Source organism: Convolutriloba macropyga, chromosome 10, assembly GCF_964194025.1.
Source record: "Convolutriloba macropyga chromosome 10, txConMacr16.3, whole genome shotgun sequence".
Taxonomy (NCBI): domain Eukaryota; kingdom Metazoa; phylum Xenacoelomorpha; order Acoela; family Convolutidae; genus Convolutriloba; species Convolutriloba macropyga.
This window is the reverse complement of record NC_134477.1, coordinates 1,699,144-1,719,486: the sequence shown is the minus strand read 5'-3', so window position 1 is coordinate 1,719,486 and position 20,343 is coordinate 1,699,144. Positions and strand designations below refer to the sequence as shown.

The window sequence follows — 20,343 nt, the reverse complement described above, 5'->3', positions numbered from 1 at the left end:
TGGAAAACTTCAGGTTAATTCATTAATGAAAGATATGAGGCAGAGCTTCAATTTGTATGGCGTTAGTGCTTGGTTTTCGGGGAAAACTGCTAGACTGATCTGTTGTTAGGTTTCTGCCCATCTCGTGTATTCCGATTTTGTTTCGGAAGTAGATTTGAATGTCCGAGCTGCTCTAACCATCCCATGAAAACTCGCTATCCAAAGATCTGACGCATCTGTCATCGACATCATTGAATCTGAGACTCCCTCAATACTTTGGACGAATAAGGAGGGGTGAAGTTCTCGCAATATGTTTTACACAGTTCAAATTAATTTTGTTCGAAGCAGTCAAAAGCACTTTTTCGTTCCAACCTCATTCAAAAAGTTTAGCAATCTGAGCTCTTGTGCTCTGTAATTCATTCGTATTGGCTATAATGGCAGCAGCCTGACCAAGAAATCTGCAGGACACCGCTTTACTTCTCCTTTTCGTTCAAATCGAATGAGAAGTAGGGTTTTTCACATCTCCTTCGCTGATGTTCTTTTCCATTGATGTATCGCTTCTTCCTGAAGGCAGCCTCCACCCTTAAATTTTATCAACATTTTCACCCATTTTTTGAGGTCCAGCTCCACACATCAAATCACTCCATGAGTTACCTCTGGAAAAATAGCTGCTGACGTTGGAGCAAAGGCAAGTTCATCTTTTGGTAAGTCTTGTCGAATCTCTACCTTCACATTTTTGACCAGTTCCACCAAATTTTGGAAGAGTAAAACTGTCATCAGAAACAAAAGGGCATTTTAGGGACATAAGCAGATTCTGCATCGTCTTTTGTGATTCCCAAGAACAGCTTCAGTATGAAAGGGTGGGTCACAAGAAAAATTCAACTTCACACCACTGTCATAAAGTGTTTTCGTCTGTTGATAAAGCCAAGAAGTATATATATATATATATATATATATATATATATATATATATATATATAATTTATATATATATATATTATATATATATATATATATATATATATATATAAATAATTATCAGATAACAAATTAGATACCTGAAAATGTTGAAATGTTGCGACGCCCACGACTGATTGTTTAGACTGAGCGCTGAGGTTTTTACATCCCAAAACACAAAAGGCCCATCGGGTTTCATCTACTTTGCCAATTTGAACACCATCTCCCCATATATCAACTCGTAAATCCGACAGATTCATGTCGCTGTATCTCAGAAAACAATGAAATTTCACCATATTTACCAAGCTAACGCGAAAGCCCGAAAAACATCTGTTCTCGTTTACACACAGCCAAGAAGGTTTTAAGTAGTAGACTTGATGTTTCTTCGATAGATCTCAGCGAGGGGCTTATTTGATTTTGATCACAAGCTGAACAAAAAGAGGTGTTTTCGAGTAGTAGACCGCACATCAGACCACTTTCCAGTTTTTGAGGAAATCGCAATTCGTTCGCGGAACGCGACACTTTTTCCTTTCAGTAAGACAATTGCGTCAATTAATTGCAAAAGTGTTTTTTTTCTATAAATTGGCTTCTTGTGCTATTTGTATCTCTGAGCCGTTTTCAAGTCACTGATAGGAATTCCTTGTTGTGCCAAGTCGCTGATAGGAATTCCCTTTCTGATCAGCGTATATAACAACAGCATACCAAAATAATTATGTCCTCCTTGACGTACATTGTTCCACATTGGTTCTCTCTGAATTGGAATATCAGCACTCTTTCTATAAACGGTGTTGCCTTGCTAGGGTTTTTTTGATATTCTATACAAATTCGATCTCATGGGCGGCTGGTAGATGATTGAACTTTTGCTTGCATTGAAGCAGGATTTTTAAGCAAAACTGTATTGCTTACAATTATATTAGGTTCGTTCACTGGTTCTTGAGCTGTATTGGCAGAAACAGAGAGTAGTTGCAGAGTAATTGGTTTTCTGATGCTGAAATGAGAGGAAAAAGCTGATAACCTACAGTTGGGTGGAAGTCTAGTAACTGTTTGGGCCCGGACAATAAAGACCAAAAACTCCGTCTGCGTGATTTTCAATATAAACCAATCAAACCCCCAAAAATTAGGATGTGTATTAAACCAATGCAAACAAAACTATGTTGCTTTTTATCAATACCGTATGTCCTCAAAAGGTCCTCAATTCTTAAGTTGGTACCATTCAGTTTTTTTCTGCAGATAAAATTTTTCTTTTTTATGCTCTATGGTTGAATTGGCTATTTCATCAATAAAACTAGCATTTAGATAGAACTTAAAACGCAGGTTTTTCTTGTAGCAGCTTCCTAACTCATCATGTTTGTCCAATAGCAAGATAACATTGCACAGAGGGAAAATTCGGTAAAAAAATCAACTTTGAAATGGTTACCGCTTTTTCCTCGCTAAGTTTGATTTAACAAGGGTTTTTCAATTGAAATTGTTCAAATTTACTGAGTGTTTTTCAATGAAGTTGTTAAACACAGAACTCAATGTTTTTGCGTCAAATTACAGGTTTAAAGGTGTCAAGAACAATCCATCGATTTTTCTCCGGAAATTGGCTCAATTTTGCGTCTGTTGTAGATAACTCTTTTTGCCGCTATTTACAGGTGCCTATTACATTTGGACTCATTTACAGGTTGCGACCATTTACCGATTCATAAAATACTATTACATTATCAGTGAACCCCTTTATAATGGGTTTAGTTTGCTCACAAATACGAAAGCCCCGCGAGTTCTGAAAAGTCATTTTCCATGTGAACTGGTACCGTAAGCAATTGAAAAATGAGGCAAAGTCGTGTCATTTTACAGAACCCAAAAGACATGATTTTGAGTTATTCTCTTTTTTGAAGCGTCCCTTTACACGTTTATAAGTGCGGGTGGGTGAGTAGGTGGTAGAGGGAGACGATTAAACACAAGTGCCATAACAACAAGGTACCCTCGCAGACCCCCTCTTGAATGACTGCCAAAATTTGCCTCATATTTGATCTTTAAGAAAGTAATGTCGACTCAACAATTTCGTTTTTTGGGTCTATTTACAAGTTTATGGGCCTATTTATTTTTTGCTGGAAAAACCTTCCATCAATGTTTTTTCCTGAAAAATCCCTACATTTTGTCCTCTTACTCTCTCTCACTCTATCTCTCTCTCTCTCTCTCTCTCTCTCTCTCTCTTTCCTCTAAAATTATTTTCCTCTGAAGAGTTTACTGAGCAATATTTGCCTCAATCTGCGTTTTTTTGTGACTTCGTTGTAAAAAAGTGCTTGTGTTGTTCTTATTTGGTATATGGTTGATCAAGCGGTGTTTCGGAAACTAAAAACTGGAGGATTTGAAGTGGAAGTCACTCAAAATACAGCAACGGCTCACGATTAGAGACACACTGCATCCATGTGAAAAATTCCTCCGTTGAAGTTGGAGGTTATTAAACATTTTCTCCAAAAAATCCCTCCATTCTGCTCTCTCTCTCTCTCATTCCCTCCCTCCCTCCCTATCTCTCTCCCTCCCCATCTCTCTCTCTCTCTCTCTCTCTCTCTCCTCTCTATGAATAAATCACACAAATAATAAATTCATATATACGCAACCTATGGCTGTTTATAAACACTAAGCAATACATTGGTAGTTTTTTATTACAGAATTATTGATTACAGAATGGTCATTCCCCGTCAATAGAGTCATCGAAGTCGGATTGGGTTTGTGTGACCAATTGATGTTTTGCTGCGATGGTTTGATGCTATGCTTGCAAACAAGTGACCAGATGATCAGAGTCTTAAACAGTCCGGGGAATTACTTTGTTTTTAAAATTGTTTGTATCTAAATCAATATAAAAATTTAAAAGCCTTAATAAAATCTTTATTGCTTATTACGAAGTATGAAACCAATTTTGCATGCTCTAAATGCGCGCTTTTAATTAGGCTCGATTGCGGATGAGAGATACTTTTAATGCGAAAAATAGATACCTAAATTGAGCGGAAACGTGCCAAAAGACATGTAATCTACTTTTCGTTGCAAATGTTCCTCTACAAAGTATTGAAACACTTTTGCATGCTCAAAATGCGCGCATTTAATTAGGCTCAATTGAAGATGAGAGATATTTTTGATGCGAATAAAATGTACGTAAATTGAGCGGAAACGTGCTACAAGACTTGTAACCTTCTTTTCGTTCCAAAGGTTCTTTTATTTCGCAAAATTGGCGTAACCCCTTTAGCAAAAAGTAAGATACAAAGATTATCTCCTAATTTCGTTCATTGTATGTATCTAACTTTCGAGCCAATTTTACTATGGCGGAAAATTTGGGGTATATCTCTGCGGTGTAATGGAAAACTCAACTGATACAGGTTGTCGGATTTTTCATCCGATCCAGTTTATGTCAACAAAATCCAGCAGCATTTATAATAAGGTAGGGAAATCAGAAACGAAATCTCAAAATTTGAAACGAAAAGCAGAAGCTTTCAGTGTTAACTGCTGATGAGTTCTTTCTAAGGTTATATTTTCAGAGTCACTGGTCACATCGATTAGGTTAGACCCTATATGGGTTCTCTAATTCTATCTGATTATCAACTCTGTAAAACACTGAAGGAAAATTTTAGTTATAATGGCAAGATATATTAATACTGCCACAGTCAAACGCATACGCATGGTATTGGATGTATTGGAGTCAAATCACGCAGTATATAGAAAAAGAATTGAGTCTGTTTAGTGTGTGATAAGTGAAAAATTTAGAATAGTGTCATATCTGATGTAAAACGTTCTTCAACTTTGATTACAAAAACGCAATTGGATCAATAATCTGATAAATCTGTTGAAAATATATTCACTTTTATATTTATAATGGGGAAACACCACTATGCTTTTACAAATGAAGAATTACTCCTCCTACAACAAACCATAGCAAAAAGTGGTCAAGTGTGCATCATCAGAGGAGTATTACCTCTTATTAAGCACAACATTACACGGATCTGCCTAGTTTGTATTTTTGCAGGGCAACCTTGAATGAAAAAAAAACACAAAAGGTTCCCAGTATTTGAAATAATAGATTTTTGAAAGATTGGCCTTCACAAGAATTGGAGAGATTACTTAAGAGCGCTATATGAATAATATTACGCCGCAGAGGTATACCCAAATCGTCACGGGCAAATATGCCCGATATGTGTATCTCGTGTTCGTTTTTCCTATGTTAAAACATTGAAAATGCAACAATAGCTATTATAGCAAAAACAGTCAAACCTGAAGGGAATTGCGCAACCCGTGTTCGCAAAAGTGTCCAAATTTTAGCCGCGAATTGAAAGTACAAGCTATGTATACTATTTTTCGCGCGCTTTGTAACATGAATCGGCTCGATTTATGTATCTCTTTTTCACTCGCAATGTAAACCAATTTCGCTCTATAATCCGCAATTAAGCCTAACTTAATCACTATTTATTTAATTAAGACTAATTTATTACTACTAGTAATACTTTATTACTACTTATTATTACCTTTACCTCTTATAGTACTTTATTGCTACTTATTACTACTTATTAGTACTCTTTATTACTACTTATTAAAATCGGCCAGTGCAACATTGATATACAAAACCTTTGATGTGCGAGGGATTTTTAGGAAAAAAATCTGTTTTTGTGGTTGCTTGTTTTTAAAGCACTTTAAAGCTTTGAAAGCTTCAATTAAATTTTTATTAAAGTGCTAATTACAAAGTTTTAAATCACTTGCTCAATAAGCGCGCGTATAATTATGCTCAATTGCGGATTAGAGATACAAATGCAATACTTTTATTGCAAATAATAGATCCTGAAATTTAGAGGAAACGTGCTACAAGATTTGTCACCTATTTTACATTTTTAAAGTATTCATACTTCGCAAAAAAATTGCCCCTTTTCCGAATAATAAGATTCAAATGATTTCTCCTAATTTCGTTCATTTTATGTATTTAATTTTCGAGCGAATTTTACTAGGACGGAAATTTTGGTGTATACCTCTGTGATGTATTGAATCACCACTGCCGTAAATTATCACCTGTGAAACTTTTGTCTTATTTTGTCAAATACTTAAATTTTTTTGGGATCATTGCTATATTAAGATGTGAATTCTTGTCATTCATTCGCGCAACCTCAGTCACCTAATTCAAATGCAATTTTCGCTACAATTTTTAAGTATTTCGTTCCTATTCTTTGGTGTTCCTCTCATCGTTTAAATTATTTGTTCAAAATATCTATCATTAGAAACAATCATTATTTTAAAAAGCAAACGATAACCTTTCATAACTTTACCGGTCTCGGTATTTTCGTGTTAGATGAAAAAAATGACTTCTGCTGATCTCACTACTTTTGTTGATCCGTCAAATCCCATCTCTTTCAATGATGCACTCTGTATATCCAAAACAGTCAATTTACGTCTCATTGCTTCACTGCAATTCGTGCCCACTAATTTGTCGAGATAATTTCTGAATAAAATTTTCTCTCCATCATAAAGAAAAAGTATTTTTTGGACATCTGGCGAGGAACATATTTGTTCGCACTTTGCTAAGAGTAGAGTGGTCTTCCCAGAACCAGGTTGGCCTGTAATAATCAGATGAGATATGTCTTTCTCTCTCAATATTCTGTGCTGTTGAGGACTAAGGATGAATTTGAAAGTGTCGCTCAGAATAATTCCCTCTGCGGTGTATTTGTCTCTGTTCTTAACCCATTTGAGAAATGAGTGTCTATATCGCTTATCAACATCCATTGGAGTTCTGCTTTTTTTGTCACCATCTCTAAGTTTGAGATAGTTTAGTGATGCGATAGTGAGTAGTGAACAAGCGTAGTCGAACGATTTGTTCTGAGAACGGTTTGTGGCAACTCCTAACAAATTTTGGAGTGACATAGAACTGTCAGTCAACTCAAAGCTTAAATCAACTTCCAAGAGCTTCAAACTGTTGGTACTGTTTTCTGATATAAGAAACAACAGATTATTGATTAATTCGCTTTTCTGTTCAATCAGCAGTCTCAGAAATTGTTCGGCATAATTTCCCAGCTGTGTGCTAAGCGGATTCCCAATTGTTGCTACTCTGTTTTTTATTGTTTCAAATTCCAGACGAAACATTTGTTCGTTCAACTGCGGAAAATGAATACACAGTTTCCACTTTTTGGTCAAATTGCTCCGGAGTAAGTCCGAATGTGAATTATGGGTCTCCCCAATAGCCATTTGAATAGAATGCATGATAAGCTGCATTTGTGGAATATGCTTAGTTAAGCTCTGAGTGATTTTGTTCTGAATCATTCGCCAAGGTTCCGAAGGAGTTTCTGACAGCCCCACTTCGAACACAACTATTTTGTCACTTCCAAGGTAGACCCAGTCAAATTCAAAGTTTTCCGGTTTCAGAAAGTTACTATCGACAATTGACTCTAAATGTTTGTTTGAGAAGCTTTTCAGAAACACTCCAGTCAGTTCTTTTTGGTGTTGACTCAGGAGCTGCTCAGAGAACAGTTTTATTTCTCCCATGTACGCACCATAGTCCGCCAATTTGCCCAATTCGCCCTCTTCAGTAGTGCAATAAAGCATGTTTTCTTCAAGTTGATTCAGTTCAGGCACTGTGTAAAATTTTTCCAATCGATCAGGGAAGAAAAATTTAAACATTTCGATAACTTTGTCAATATCATAAAAATTAGAGGGTTCAGAATTTAGAAATTTCACTTCTTCTGATTTCAACTGATAGCATGCGTTTCTGTGCAAGTGTACTAAATATCTCGTTATTTCAAAGCAATCACCTGAAATCAAACTTTCTAGGCGTCCTTGGAGTACAGATGCAATCTTCTTTTCTTTTGTGAACTCCAACTCAATTTGAAGGTGTTTCAGGTGTGAGTCGTTGTCTGCGACAACTGACTGGATTGATGATTGGAGATCATTGTAATTTTTTGATTTGATCACCTTTGCTGGAGAGTTGATGAAACATTGAAGCAGCGTTTTATCTGAACTGGGTCGGAAATTCGCTTTGATTTGAGAGATAACGCCGTTTAAGTATATCAGTTGGTGATTGACAGATTCGGTGATATTTGGTACCGAAATACTTCTCGAGAGATCATTGACGTTTTTTATCACAACAATCCTATCAAAATTTGGTGCTGGAACGTACAAGCACCCAAGTGAGATCTTTTCTAAAACTTGGTTCCCCTGAGAATCGTTTTTCACTACGGACTGCTGAGGCAATCTAATACAGACACCTTTGAAGTTATTATTAGCAAGCATTTTAGCCGTTTTGTTGGGACCCAAAATGGCTTGAATGGCTGGATTGAGGGCCTGCTGCTCATCAGACAGATTGGGAAGTACAACCAGACCTGATCTGGCTTTTGCTATCAGTTCTGGATCCATGCTCAGTTCTATATTTCTTGGGTTTTTGTCGAGATCGAGAAAGACAACTGATTTTCAACAATTTTTTCCGATGTGCTCTTTAATATGGTAGAATTATCGTTTCTTTTTTAAGAAGTGAGGTTCAAATTCACTACAATGAGTGCAATTAAATTAGTTGAGGAGAGGATGGGAAATAAATGGATAGGGACACTTTACACAAGTGACCATTTTGGCGCAATTTACTGCCTGGGAAGAGGAAGTAAACTCGAAAAGAATTCGAAATAAGTTCATAACAGAACGGGATTGTGAACTGAAAAAGAAATTTCAATCGTTTCGAAAGATTTAATGTTTTGTCGGAAAAAAGAAATAAAACATTTGAGGTAACTACAAAAAAGGTATTTCATAAAAAGTCAGGAGCAAACCAATGCCACATAATAAAACTGTGCTGATAATAAACAAAATCTAATTACCAAAAGGATGAAGCTAGATAGCTGCTTAGAGTTTGGAGAAGTTCCGAAAGAAAGGGAACTCTAACAGGTTGTCTGCAGTCGAGGTGAAAAAAATGATAATTATGCGTTCCAATCCATATAGAGAGCACAATACCTGAACAAAAAAAATAAGTAATTAAAAGCAGTAAAAATTTTTCAATTTATTGAGTTTGAAGCAATGAGTGCTTGCAGCAAGCAAACAGAACACAAACTCAAATTTAAATTTTGTTTAATTGAGAATGTTTACGCACGTGAGAACTTTTTTGTATAATTCAATACTTGTCTTTGTGTTTTATCATAGCTTTTAATAGATTCTGGCGACACTCAGCCGCAATTCTGCTAGTATACAAAACTGCGCGATTTAAACTGCCCGCAACTGAACAGATTTTTGAGAAAAAAAACTGAAGCAATAAACGCTTGGTAATAAAGACTGGTTAATGTTTAATTTTGTCTTGCAAAAGTTAGTTGAATAAAATTGATCTAATCTGTGGCACCATATCTTTACTAAGATTTCGCCACAATATGACGGGGTTGTTTCTGAACAATGAAATAAAGACCATTTTTCTTCAGCAAAAAAGGTAATTCAACATCATGTGAATTCTGTCAGAACATTTCAAGACGACGCATATCGTAAATATTCCTTCAAGATTCAAAACAATTTCAAAAATTTTCTAATTTAGTTCTTAAATCTTAAAACTTCTCTCAATCCTATGTAAGTTTGTACCAACACTAAACTTTTAACAAAACCATTTTGATTTTGATGAGAAGCCGAGATAATTTTTTGCAACAATGCTTATAACCGGAGGATTGTTTTGATTGCCGCTTGCAAGTTTTTCAACCGGTTTTTATGTTTTGAAAAAAATTACTTTTGAAACTGTAATTCCTAATGTAGGATTCGTCTTCTCACAGATAAAAAGAACAAAGCGTGCGGATTGAAACAATAAATAGAACAGAGAAGGAAATGAGCCCCGATAAATAAAATCTGGGATTTTTTATTGTCCGTTTTATCTAAAAATGAATTGTAATAGCAATTCCTGGAACTGGACGGTTTGCTCAACCCATGCAATGGTATTGGTAAATTCAACATGCAGTGGTTAATTTTTTTCTTATTTCTTTGAATTTTTCAAATTGCGATGTCATATTCAAAAGTCAAGTCCCCAAAAAGTGCCCTACATGGTACTTTTATACTAAGTTCGTCTAACAACAAAAATTAGTTTGTTTTTAAGAAAGCGTCTTTCAAAATATCAACAATTTCTCATTAGAAATCAGTGATAGGATGTTTTCATGAACTTCCCCGATTCCAAAAGACAGTTTTTGCTGGAATTTTTCATGGTGACTCATATCGAAACTATGATGCAAAAGATGTTATCAGAAAATTTTGAGAAAATGAAAAATTGTTTGGTAAAGTGTTCTTTCTGGAACGGCATCGTTTCTGCAAAGTTAAGAGGTATTTAAGTTAAGAGGTAAAAACTGTATTTGCTGTGCGAATGAATGTTTAAATATATAATTAGTATATAGGTGAGGGACAGTCCCCGGGGGAGGGGGGTGAGGACCCCCAAGTATTAAAATAGGATATAGCGTATCTTTCCGGATTTGGGTCCTCCATAACGTATTAAGATAAGAATGAATTTGCATGTATTAAGATTAGGTATAGCGGTCTTAATGTATTAAGATTACGTATAGGTTGCATGTATTAAGATTAGGAATAGAATCTCCATGTATTAAGATTGTGTATAGCCGCCATGTATTAAGATTAGTTATAGCCATCGACATGTATTAAGATTAGTTATAGCCGTCGACATGTATTAAGATTAGTTATAGCCGTCGACATGTATTAAGATTAGTTATAGCCGTCGACATGTATTAAGATTAGTTGTAGCCGTCGACATGTATTAAGATTAATAATAGCCGTCGACATGTATTAAGATTAGTTATATCCGTCGACATGAATTAAGATTAGTTATTTCCGTCGACATGTATTAAGATTAGTTATAGCCGTCTACATGTATTAAGGTTAGGTATAGGATCAGGGGTATTTTTAAAAAATTGTACGCTGTTTTTTGGAAATTTGGAAAAATTTTTTGGATTTTTTGGAAAATTCCTGAAAAGACAGCGTAAGATTTTTTGGAAAATTTTACGCTGTTTTTTCAGTAATTGATAAATACTCTCTTTTGATTGGTTAAAAATGACATCGAATACTTTCACCGCTGAGTTCAGGATAATGAATATTTTCACCAGCATCTTGAAGTGAAGTGAGATCGAATAGAAGTATGTAGTGGTTCTGAAACTGATGATTCGGTAACGCAGGAATTTCCTCGTTAAAATTCATTGCTTTCATTGTTTTTACGTTTGCTCTACAGTCATTAGTTGTATCAAGTGATACTATAGCTCTACCTCCGCGAACAATTCTAAGTTCTCGCAAACCAAATTTCTGATTATGGAATGGATTTTCTTGAAAATGTCCTGTGAATGCCGAATTGGTGTTCATCGCAATAGCCAATCTTCTGATTGGAGCATTGTTAAAAACATTTTCCTTGATAAACTGGTTCTGTCCTGAGGGAATAATGAATGTACGTGCAATGGTTTCCATAAAGTTGTAACAAGCAGTTTGATGAGTTAATTTGTATTAGGTAGGCTGGTGATGCACTTCGTTAACAACCACTTGTCGTGTAAATAAGGAACAGTCAGGAATCTTAAGGGAAACGTGAGGAATGTAGGAAATCATGTAAAAATTAGGTTTTGCACGAATCAATTTCAATCTTAATTTTGTATTTGGAAGCAGTAACTTTTCACATTGAAACAAGTCAATAGCTAATTTACCGTAGTAAGTGCTTCCATTTTTCAGCAGAAGTTCTTCCTCTCGGTCTATAATCGGGCTCTTCTCATAATCACTAGGCTCTTTTTCAAATTCGTATCCATGACAAGCCAAAATGCCTTCATTATTTCTCGTTGAAGCATTAAATTAATAGGAAAATAAAGCCTTGTGTCCATAGAGACCATTTAATTTGTACACTTGTTGATTGTTCAGAAGATACACTTCAAAGTTGGAGAAGAGTGAGTGTAAAATGATGTTGACGTGAGTTAGATAATGTAAATCGTCATCTGTGAAATAAATGCCCATATCTGGTTTTCCATGCTCATCTTTTTTCATAAAGTCATCAAACAATCTTCCCTTTTGTAGTCCAACTTTGATTTGAAGGTGGATATCTCTAATATCAAGATAGATGCATCTATCTGTTTCAAATTCAACTTCAATGCTGCTTTCATCCAGTGAAGTACTAGGATGAACTTCTTGAACATGAGAAGACCCGTTTGGTTCCAAAACAGGAATTTTGTCAAAAATCTCCAAGCAAGAGTTTGTAAAGTGTCCATATCGAAAATTGGAATCATTTGTTGATCTAGAATTCATTTTAGATTAGCAAATATATCTTTTCTTGTTCGACGACGTCGACTGATTTTTGGAGGTGATCTACGAATAATGCGACGCTTTCTTGTTTTTCCTGCACCTAGCTGTTTACGTAAGATTTTCTTTCCAACATCAGCAGCAACAGATTTGAGTTTCTCCTTTCCAGTCAAAACTTTTCCAATTTCAGGAGCAACCATTTCAATTAAATCAGCTCCCACTCTTTTTGCTGCTGGGACAACATATCGTCTCAAAAACGGAATTGCTGTCCTCCAAATTGTTTGCGCTAAAGCTCCAAATCCCCTACCCTTTGTCAGGCATATCCGCGAAAACACGATAAATCACTATCAGCAACCATTTTTTACAGTCATAATTCTAAATTTTTCTAAACATTAGTACTTCTCTAGTTACCCCAACAGAGTTGAAAGGTACTTTCTCATCATAAGAGTCTCGGAGCTCTTTTTTTATGCTGTGGAATGAATTTTTCCTAATTTTTTTAAACTTCAACTTTGGAAAATTTTGATAATTCATGAGTTGCCCAGTTGAGATGATGTCTCTATTCTTGACCTTCGATATAAAAGGAATGCATCGTAAAAGAGCATTTTTTTGTATCACCCACAATGTTGTATTCAACAATATCACTATATCTCATCAAGGTATGTATTCGTACAATGCCATAAGGGAACATGGGAAGATGTGGACCAGCACCACTCATGAAAACACCCATCCCATAAACAGCTTCTTCACATCCAAGGACATGACATAGATCAGCACTAAATATACCAAGTAAAGAATTCTCATTGGGAAGACTCAAAGAAATTCGCCGTGTAATTTTGTTAACGTGTAATCTGTTTGGCGTTTTTTCATACTTTTCACGTTCCTGAATTTTTTTGTTCATTTCGTTTACAATATCAGAGATCGAGGGATATAGATCTGGATCAAGTGTGTAATAGTCTGATGGTTTTGTATTTGGTGTTGCTTCATCTAGATAGAAGAACTTCCCTTCCGTGATGTTTTGGTACAAGGAAGGATAAGATAGTTCTGTAATTGCAACCTCCCATTCTCCTTCGAGATTAAATTGTTCCGGAAGAAATTTTGTAAAAGAACTTAATGTATTATTTGGGTAACACTCAAAGGAAGCATTGGAAACCAACTCTACATTAAAAAAAGTCATCTCTAAATGATACACTTTGTAAGCTCTTGTTCATAAAAATTGCCTAGAATTTCATCATCTTGTTCTCCGTGAAGGTTATAGGTTGGTGGTTTTAAAGTCGCAATTTAAACTATTTGAAAAATTTCACTTGTGAATTGAGAATTGAGACTTGTAACCTTTTCTAAATAGGATATCGTACTTGGAGATTCGAACTTTGTCTCCAATTTTAAAGCGTGGTTTTTTGTACTCAATAAAAGGTTTTTGTAAAAACAAATGACAAAAAACCTGAATTTTTAACGTTTTTGGTGGATTTACCTATAGATCTGTTAACTCTTGTGTTCATAGTGTTAACAAAACTATCCATTTTGTGAACGTATTTATCGCCGTTTTCCTCCATGTAGCGATAAATAATGTTTTTTAAAGATCTAATTGCTCTTTCTGCTACAGCAGCTTTTGTTTCACTTCTTGTAGAGAAGATTTTGATTACTCTACTCTTGCAAAATTTTTTGAATTCTCCCCGAACTCAGTACATTGATCAACCCAAACTCTATCAGATTTAGTGTTCTTCCTTAACATGTTTTTAAAGGCAGCTACAGCCTCAGAGGCATATTTTGACTTCATTGATTGAACACGGACCAGGTGAGAAAAGACGTCAACACATATCAATAAGTATTTCACACCGTTATTAATTTCAGACAATTTATCCATAAAAGCCAAATCAAAACACCAAATCTCATTGATACGTTTTGCAAAAGCAGGTAATCTTTTGAAATGTCGAATTGCTTGTCTAAGTTTAGTATAAGAAGTCTTTCTGTATAAAAAATCAGTAACCTTCTTCTTTGGCAACCCGTTGGCTTTCTGAAGGTTTTGAACCAAACCATATGCGGCTTGTCCTTCCCTTTACAACCTCTGTAGCTTAGTTTTTTCAGATTTGGAAAGGGATCCAGCTTCCTCGATCTTTGCTTTTGGCATCTTTGTTTATCATTTTATGTGGCTTTATGCCGATTGCCTCAAGAATTGTGTAATAAATACCGGGACTTTCAATGTTTTTCTTCTTCAGAGCGTATACAAAATCGGTAAATGCAACGTTTGTATCTCTTCCGTCTAACAAAATGGAGTCAGAAAGGGATAGCTTAATGCGAGGAGAACTTAAATTTTCATTGATATGTGATTCGTTGATGGAAGAGTTTGTTTTAGCGTTAACATTTTTATAAAGAGTTTCTTATTTTTTTGGAACCGAATCCTGTTTTTCGTTATATTTGTCCACTCTTTGAGGCGATCACCTGATTTTTTGATCATAAAGTTGTTGAAGAATCAAAACAAACTGATCCATTTCAAGAGAGGCGATTAATGATTGACAAAGTTAAAATTGATATATGGCTGACCCCTCTTTTTGGAGCTCAGGATCTGTCTTATTTTACTGAGACTAGTTCTTTTTAAAATAAGCAGATGAATTTCTTCTCTGAACTTTAAAACTTCTTGTTTTTGAATTTCTCTTAGCGTTCCTCTTAGAAGGTTTACTATGCACTCGTTTAGAAACTGGATGAAGTCTTTGGGACAATAATTGAGGAAATTTATTTTGAAGCTCTGGGAATATTTCTGGAACGCGATCAGAGTAGAGAGATGTTGTGTGCTCATCGTTCAAAAATGTAATCTGTTGCCTGGTTTGAGGTAAAAAAAATAAAGATGGAAATGAACCAATGTTAGTACAGTATCTTAGAGAGTCGACTGTTTTTGGAGTCAAGTCAATAAGTAAATGACCATAGGGAACTGAAGTTGCTGTGGTATACCAGTCTTTTAGTTGAGATCCCAAACCCAACTGTTGATTGAGCGTGTTAGTTTGTAAGTCGTCTCTGGGCGATTTGAATAAAGCAAAATGGGTGTTCTGTAGCTCAATATCCCTTCCTAGTCGGCTTTGATGAAAGAGATTGTGCTTTATGTATACTGTACTTAAATCTTTATGTCTACCAGCTTCAGCTATTTTTACAAATTCTTTAGAACTAGAAATTTCTTCACAAGAGTCATCAAAAATAAGTAAATACTTTGTTCCATTATTAGGTAAATTCTGTATCAACTCAAAGTCAAGACCTTGAACGAACTCAATTTTTTTTAATAATTTGTGACATTAGTCCGTAAAGAGATTGATAGTATTGACAAAATAGTAAATTTTGTCAAATTCCTGTTGAAACGTTCCAAACACTAACCAATCATGGATGAGATGGGATTTCGCAGATCCACTTGGTCCAACCAATGAAATAAAAACTCGTTCTTTTGTGGAAATTATTTTGTTCACAAATTTGGAGATGGTAAAATATATCCAACTATACTCGACAAAATGGCGATCCAAATTGTTGTCTCCTCACAAGTCTCAGCTAATGTAATTCTTACGATACAACAAGCTTAACTCAATAGTATGACAAAAAACTGGGACAAAAAAACTACTAACGACCGGTTACACGTCTGTCCAAAACATTTCCAAGATTGACGTTCTTGATTATTGTCATCAAAGACAAAATTACTTAATTGAAGTCCCTTATCAGTATGATCAGTCATTTATACGCTATCTTCTTCCCTAGGGATAAAGGAAATGTGCAACTGAATTGAAACGTAAACAACCAAAAAATGCCAAAAATTAATAAAAAGATAAGTGAACTATACATAACAAACAACCAAAAAATTGTTCCGTCCAAGGAATCAGTAAGAAAAAGCATTAAAATTGAAAAAAGTACCAAAGTTAGGAGCAAGACTATGAAAGAATAAAAAAGTATGGGAACACAGTATTTGTAAATAATTTTTAACCAACTCATTCCCTTATACTAATTTCAGAGGAAAAAAATTACAAATGAAATGATAAATTACAATCACAAATACAAACATCGAAAAATATCAAAAAAATTCAAAGTCCATATCCCATAAACGTAAGCCTTCTTTTCTGCACAATGAAGAGTCTTTTTGTGTCGACACGGGTAGTTGCTGCAATTCCATTCAACATCATCGTTTTCTAATAGTTTGGAAACCTTCGGACAACCAAGATCATCAAGATTTTCCACATCCTTACACAAGTAAAGTGATAAAATTTTGCATTTTTCAAGTCCTTTAGCAAAGTACTCTGTTGTGGGTGAGCAATGTTGATGTATAATAAAAACCAGCTCAGAATAATCAAGCTTTCCAAGGTTCCAATTTATACGGTGCATATTTTTTGTATTCCATTTTGCTTGAAAAGTCGGCTTGTAGACTTTAGGTGGGAGAAAACTGTATCCAAGCACAATTCCGTCCTTAAAGATTCCCAACTCTTTGACTATTTTTCCTTCTAAGCATTCAACATCTAGTACAACGAGAGGCATTCTTTCTTCTGGGATGATTTTTCGAAAAATGATCAACAGTCTAGCATTTTGAAAATACGTGGACGACAATTTTTTATTAGGATACAAAAGAACAGATCAGTAATGTGACCCAAGAGACATGAGCACGGAAATTGATGTAACATATAACAATAACCCGGTCCTTGATTTATAGTTGCTTTAACCGCTCCAGCAGAATCGTGTAAAATCGCATGTAAACGAAACACTTTCGATCTTGCTAGGAAAGAGTCCTGAATTGAATTACCGTAACCAATAAGTCCTCCGTGGGGGAAGTTTTGGTCAATTTCCTCCAAATTAGTGTTTTGATCCCTAATTTTGCACTCAGCCAGGAAACAGTTTTGTCGTTTTTCGTTGTTGGGAAACATTGGAAAAAAACTACTGTAACAATTGAAAAGGTTTAGAAGTGTGACAATATCCATCAATTTTTTTCTTTATTTATCTAAATCGGTACTGGTCTTTTTGAAAGTCTCTAAATAAGTAAGAAGGTCAGGAAGATCTTCCAATAATTTTTTGTATTCCTCCTTTTTTAGTTCAATTTTTGTCAAAAAAACTCCATTGAACTCCGTTTCAACCAGATTGTTATGAATATCAGTGTTTATCAACCAGTGTTTATCAGATTGATATATTAAAGTGTGCGTCGTAATCCGTTAAGAATTACCCACTTTAGTTCTAAAAAATTGGACTCACTGTCAAGTTTATCAATTTTGGGAAAATTCAGAGCCTCAAGAACTGTATAAGAAGACTTTTTTAGTTCGTAGCGAAGTCTAACGTGGAATAATTTTGATTTATTTCTTAGACGCAGTAAAACATTTCTTGAGTAACCAATATTCCAACTCATTTTCAGTTTGAAAAATGATTCAAATAATATGAATTAAAAAAACAAATACATTATAAAACTACACATTTATTGAAATGTACCTTGTTGAATATTAGAAAAGTCCTTCAGATTTTGTATCAACTCCTTGAATTCATCCAGAGTGTAGCTGACATAAGTCACTTGATTGAACTCGTTGTTCTCCTTTCGACAAAAAAGTCAAATTTGTAGATATGTTGAAGCTGGATTGTTTCTTGATGTATTGGAGGAACGTAACATAGCGTCTGCAGTTTCGTCCAATGCTAATCTCTCTCACTTTGTGACATTGTTCCAACACGTGTTCCATGCCTATGTTTTTGTCTAATTGAGGTTGGTTTTCTCTCATCTCCAGTTCTCCATTGAGAAGATCCTCCTTGAGGAAGCAGAATCTCTTAAACTCATAGTCTCCAATTCACAGTTGCTGGTACTTTTTTTGTTACAAAAGTCCCGGAATTGTCTTTTCTAAAGACTTGGAAGTTTGGTTCAGTACAAAGTTGTCCGTTTCTTGAAATCTGGGACACAGTAAATCTCCCAAATCTTTTTGAATTGGAACCAAAGTCCACATAATAAGGAAGAGAATCAATCCCTGGTTTTGGTGAGGATTGAGTGTACATTGAAGGAGCACCCGAAAGAAAAGGTGATACTATAGAGAGAGACATTTCAACAACTTGAGCTGAGAGTGAAAAACAGTATGAATGATTTGTATTTGTAAGCAATTCCTCTCAATAACTAAAACTTTCCTTTTATGGTAATGACGTCATTTATACCCATAAAAGGTATGCTACATGACGTTATTTCCTCATAAGGTAATCTATTCAGAAATCTTGAGGTTCGCGAACTTTTCAACCAGAAATTCAAACGGATCCTGGTGTTTAGCTCGTCTGTTTTGCATTAAAGAAAAATAGTGCTTGAAAGATTTTTAACAAGTATAACAACGAATTCTTTTAGTCTTCTGTTTCTTGAACTGTAGCATGATGAAAATGATTTTTTAGCTTTTTATGGAAACAGAAATTGTTACCTCTAAAAACAGAAAATTACGTTGCTGTATTTTTTGTTTACATATATAGGTTCTATTTTACTGTCCCGATATAGAAATTGCAGCAATAATTTGTCAGGTTTTACCTCAATTTTACAGAGATTATAATGACAAGACATTATTCATTTCTGTATCAGTTAAGGAGTACAAACCTTATCTGCTCACTAAAAAATACTCCGTTGCTGCTCATAATGACAATTTTTGTCCATTAAAGACTTGTCGCCTCCACATTTTTCTCATTCAATCCTCAGTGAAAGAGATACTAGAGACAATAGAAAACTTGTCTTATATTTATCAAACAGTCGATTGTTTGTACACACTCTATAAACATCAGTTCTTTGGTTCCATCATAGAAGAGTCAGGAGTGGTCTTTGCTCAGTTAACTACAGCGGTGGAGCACAACTTGGAGAATAAGTACGTGGAAAAAGTGCCCAATATCTCCAAAAAACGATTCAGCAGAAAGAAGTTCGAGCGTCACCTACAACGCACAGAGCAAAGAAATGCGAGTACTCAAAACTATGGGTCATCTTTTCTAGATAGAATTTATTCCCTTAGAAACTCAAAGTATGAGAGTGAACTAGTGAATATGAGAGTATGAAAGTAAGATTGTTGATTGTTTGTTAGATGGCCATGGCATAATTGATAATCCTCTTTTGTATCTTGAAATTAGAAAATAACGTAATTAAATTCTTGTTTGTGTTTTGTGATTTGTATTTGTCTTTATACTAAATATACTAAATCATTTTTACAAAAACTTTTCGTAAAAATCGAAAATTCAAACAGCTTTTTTGTTAAAAATCGAAAAAAATGTTCAACGTTTTCTCTTAAAAATCGAAAATTTTTTCAACAATTTCTCTTAAATATCGAGTTTTGAATTAAAAATTTTTAAATGTCGAAAAATTTTTCAAAAACTGTCATTTAAACACTCAAAAAATATTCATTTTTCTTCATTTTACGGTATGATTTTGCGCAAAAAAAAGAAATTTTCTGTACATTTTAAAATGACAACTTTCGAACTTAATTTGTTTTAATAATTATCAGTTTTCAAAACAAAGGTTTTTATTAAAAATCGAAAAACTAATTCAATTTTTTTCTTGAAAATCAATTTTTCAATCGACTTTTTTTGTTAAGAAGCAGAATTTTATTTATCAAAGTGTATTAAAAAATGCGACAAAAGTTGCTGTGTTTTCGTTTGAACATGGTTTGTATAGTGTTTGGAGTAAAGAAATAGTTCAACTTAAAAAGAAATGAATTACAACAAAAGTATAAATACATCAAAAAGTACTTTAAAAGAATTCAAGTATAAAATTTACAATATAAAATTTATTCAAAAAGAGTTCTCACAAGGTAATCTGGCAAGTTTTGATTTTCATTGCCAAATGTTCGGACTCTTTCAATGATTGCTGGAGGTTCTGTAGGCCGAACACTGATGGGAGTTAACGGAGCCTCATCAGTCAGCACAATGGGGTTGTAAGCTGTTCCGTCCTCTATGGAGGGGGTTGTCATTCACGGTGTAGTCGACATATCAGTCGAACCATAATACTGAGCTGGTTCGAAGTTTTCCAGATCATTAAATGACCAAGTGGTGCTAGCATCGACACTCAATATGCTTTGTTGACTGCTGGCAGCATTGTTCACTATCTGGACAAGGTTGTTTTGCTGCTCTGGACTGGATACTTGACTTGTCTCGGGTGTATTGAACCAGTTGTTGGGAATCAATCCTTCCTCCCACGGAAATGTGTACTGAATGCTTCCAGCAACGTAGTTGTCG

The 20,343-nt window shown here is 34.8% G+C and overlaps 1 protein-coding gene across 3 annotated transcripts in view; it reads right to left on the bottom strand.

Annotated features, from left to right (window-relative positions):
- Positions 1-8,977, bottom strand: part of LOC142348340 (uncharacterized) — an 81,221-nt gene extending 72,244 nt beyond the window's left edge. For 2 of the 3 annotated variants that reach the window (XM_075399651.1, XM_075399654.1), the window contains exon 1: positions 6,274-8,977. In XM_075399651.1, the coding sequence (XP_075255766.1) occupies positions 6,274-8,298 (2,025 nt within the window). In that variant the 5' untranslated portion in view covers positions 8,299-8,977. The remainder of the gene's footprint in view (positions 1-6,273) is intronic. The other variant, XM_075399653.1, reaches the window with a different exon arrangement.
- Positions 8,978-20,343: the final 11,366 nt, after the last annotated feature.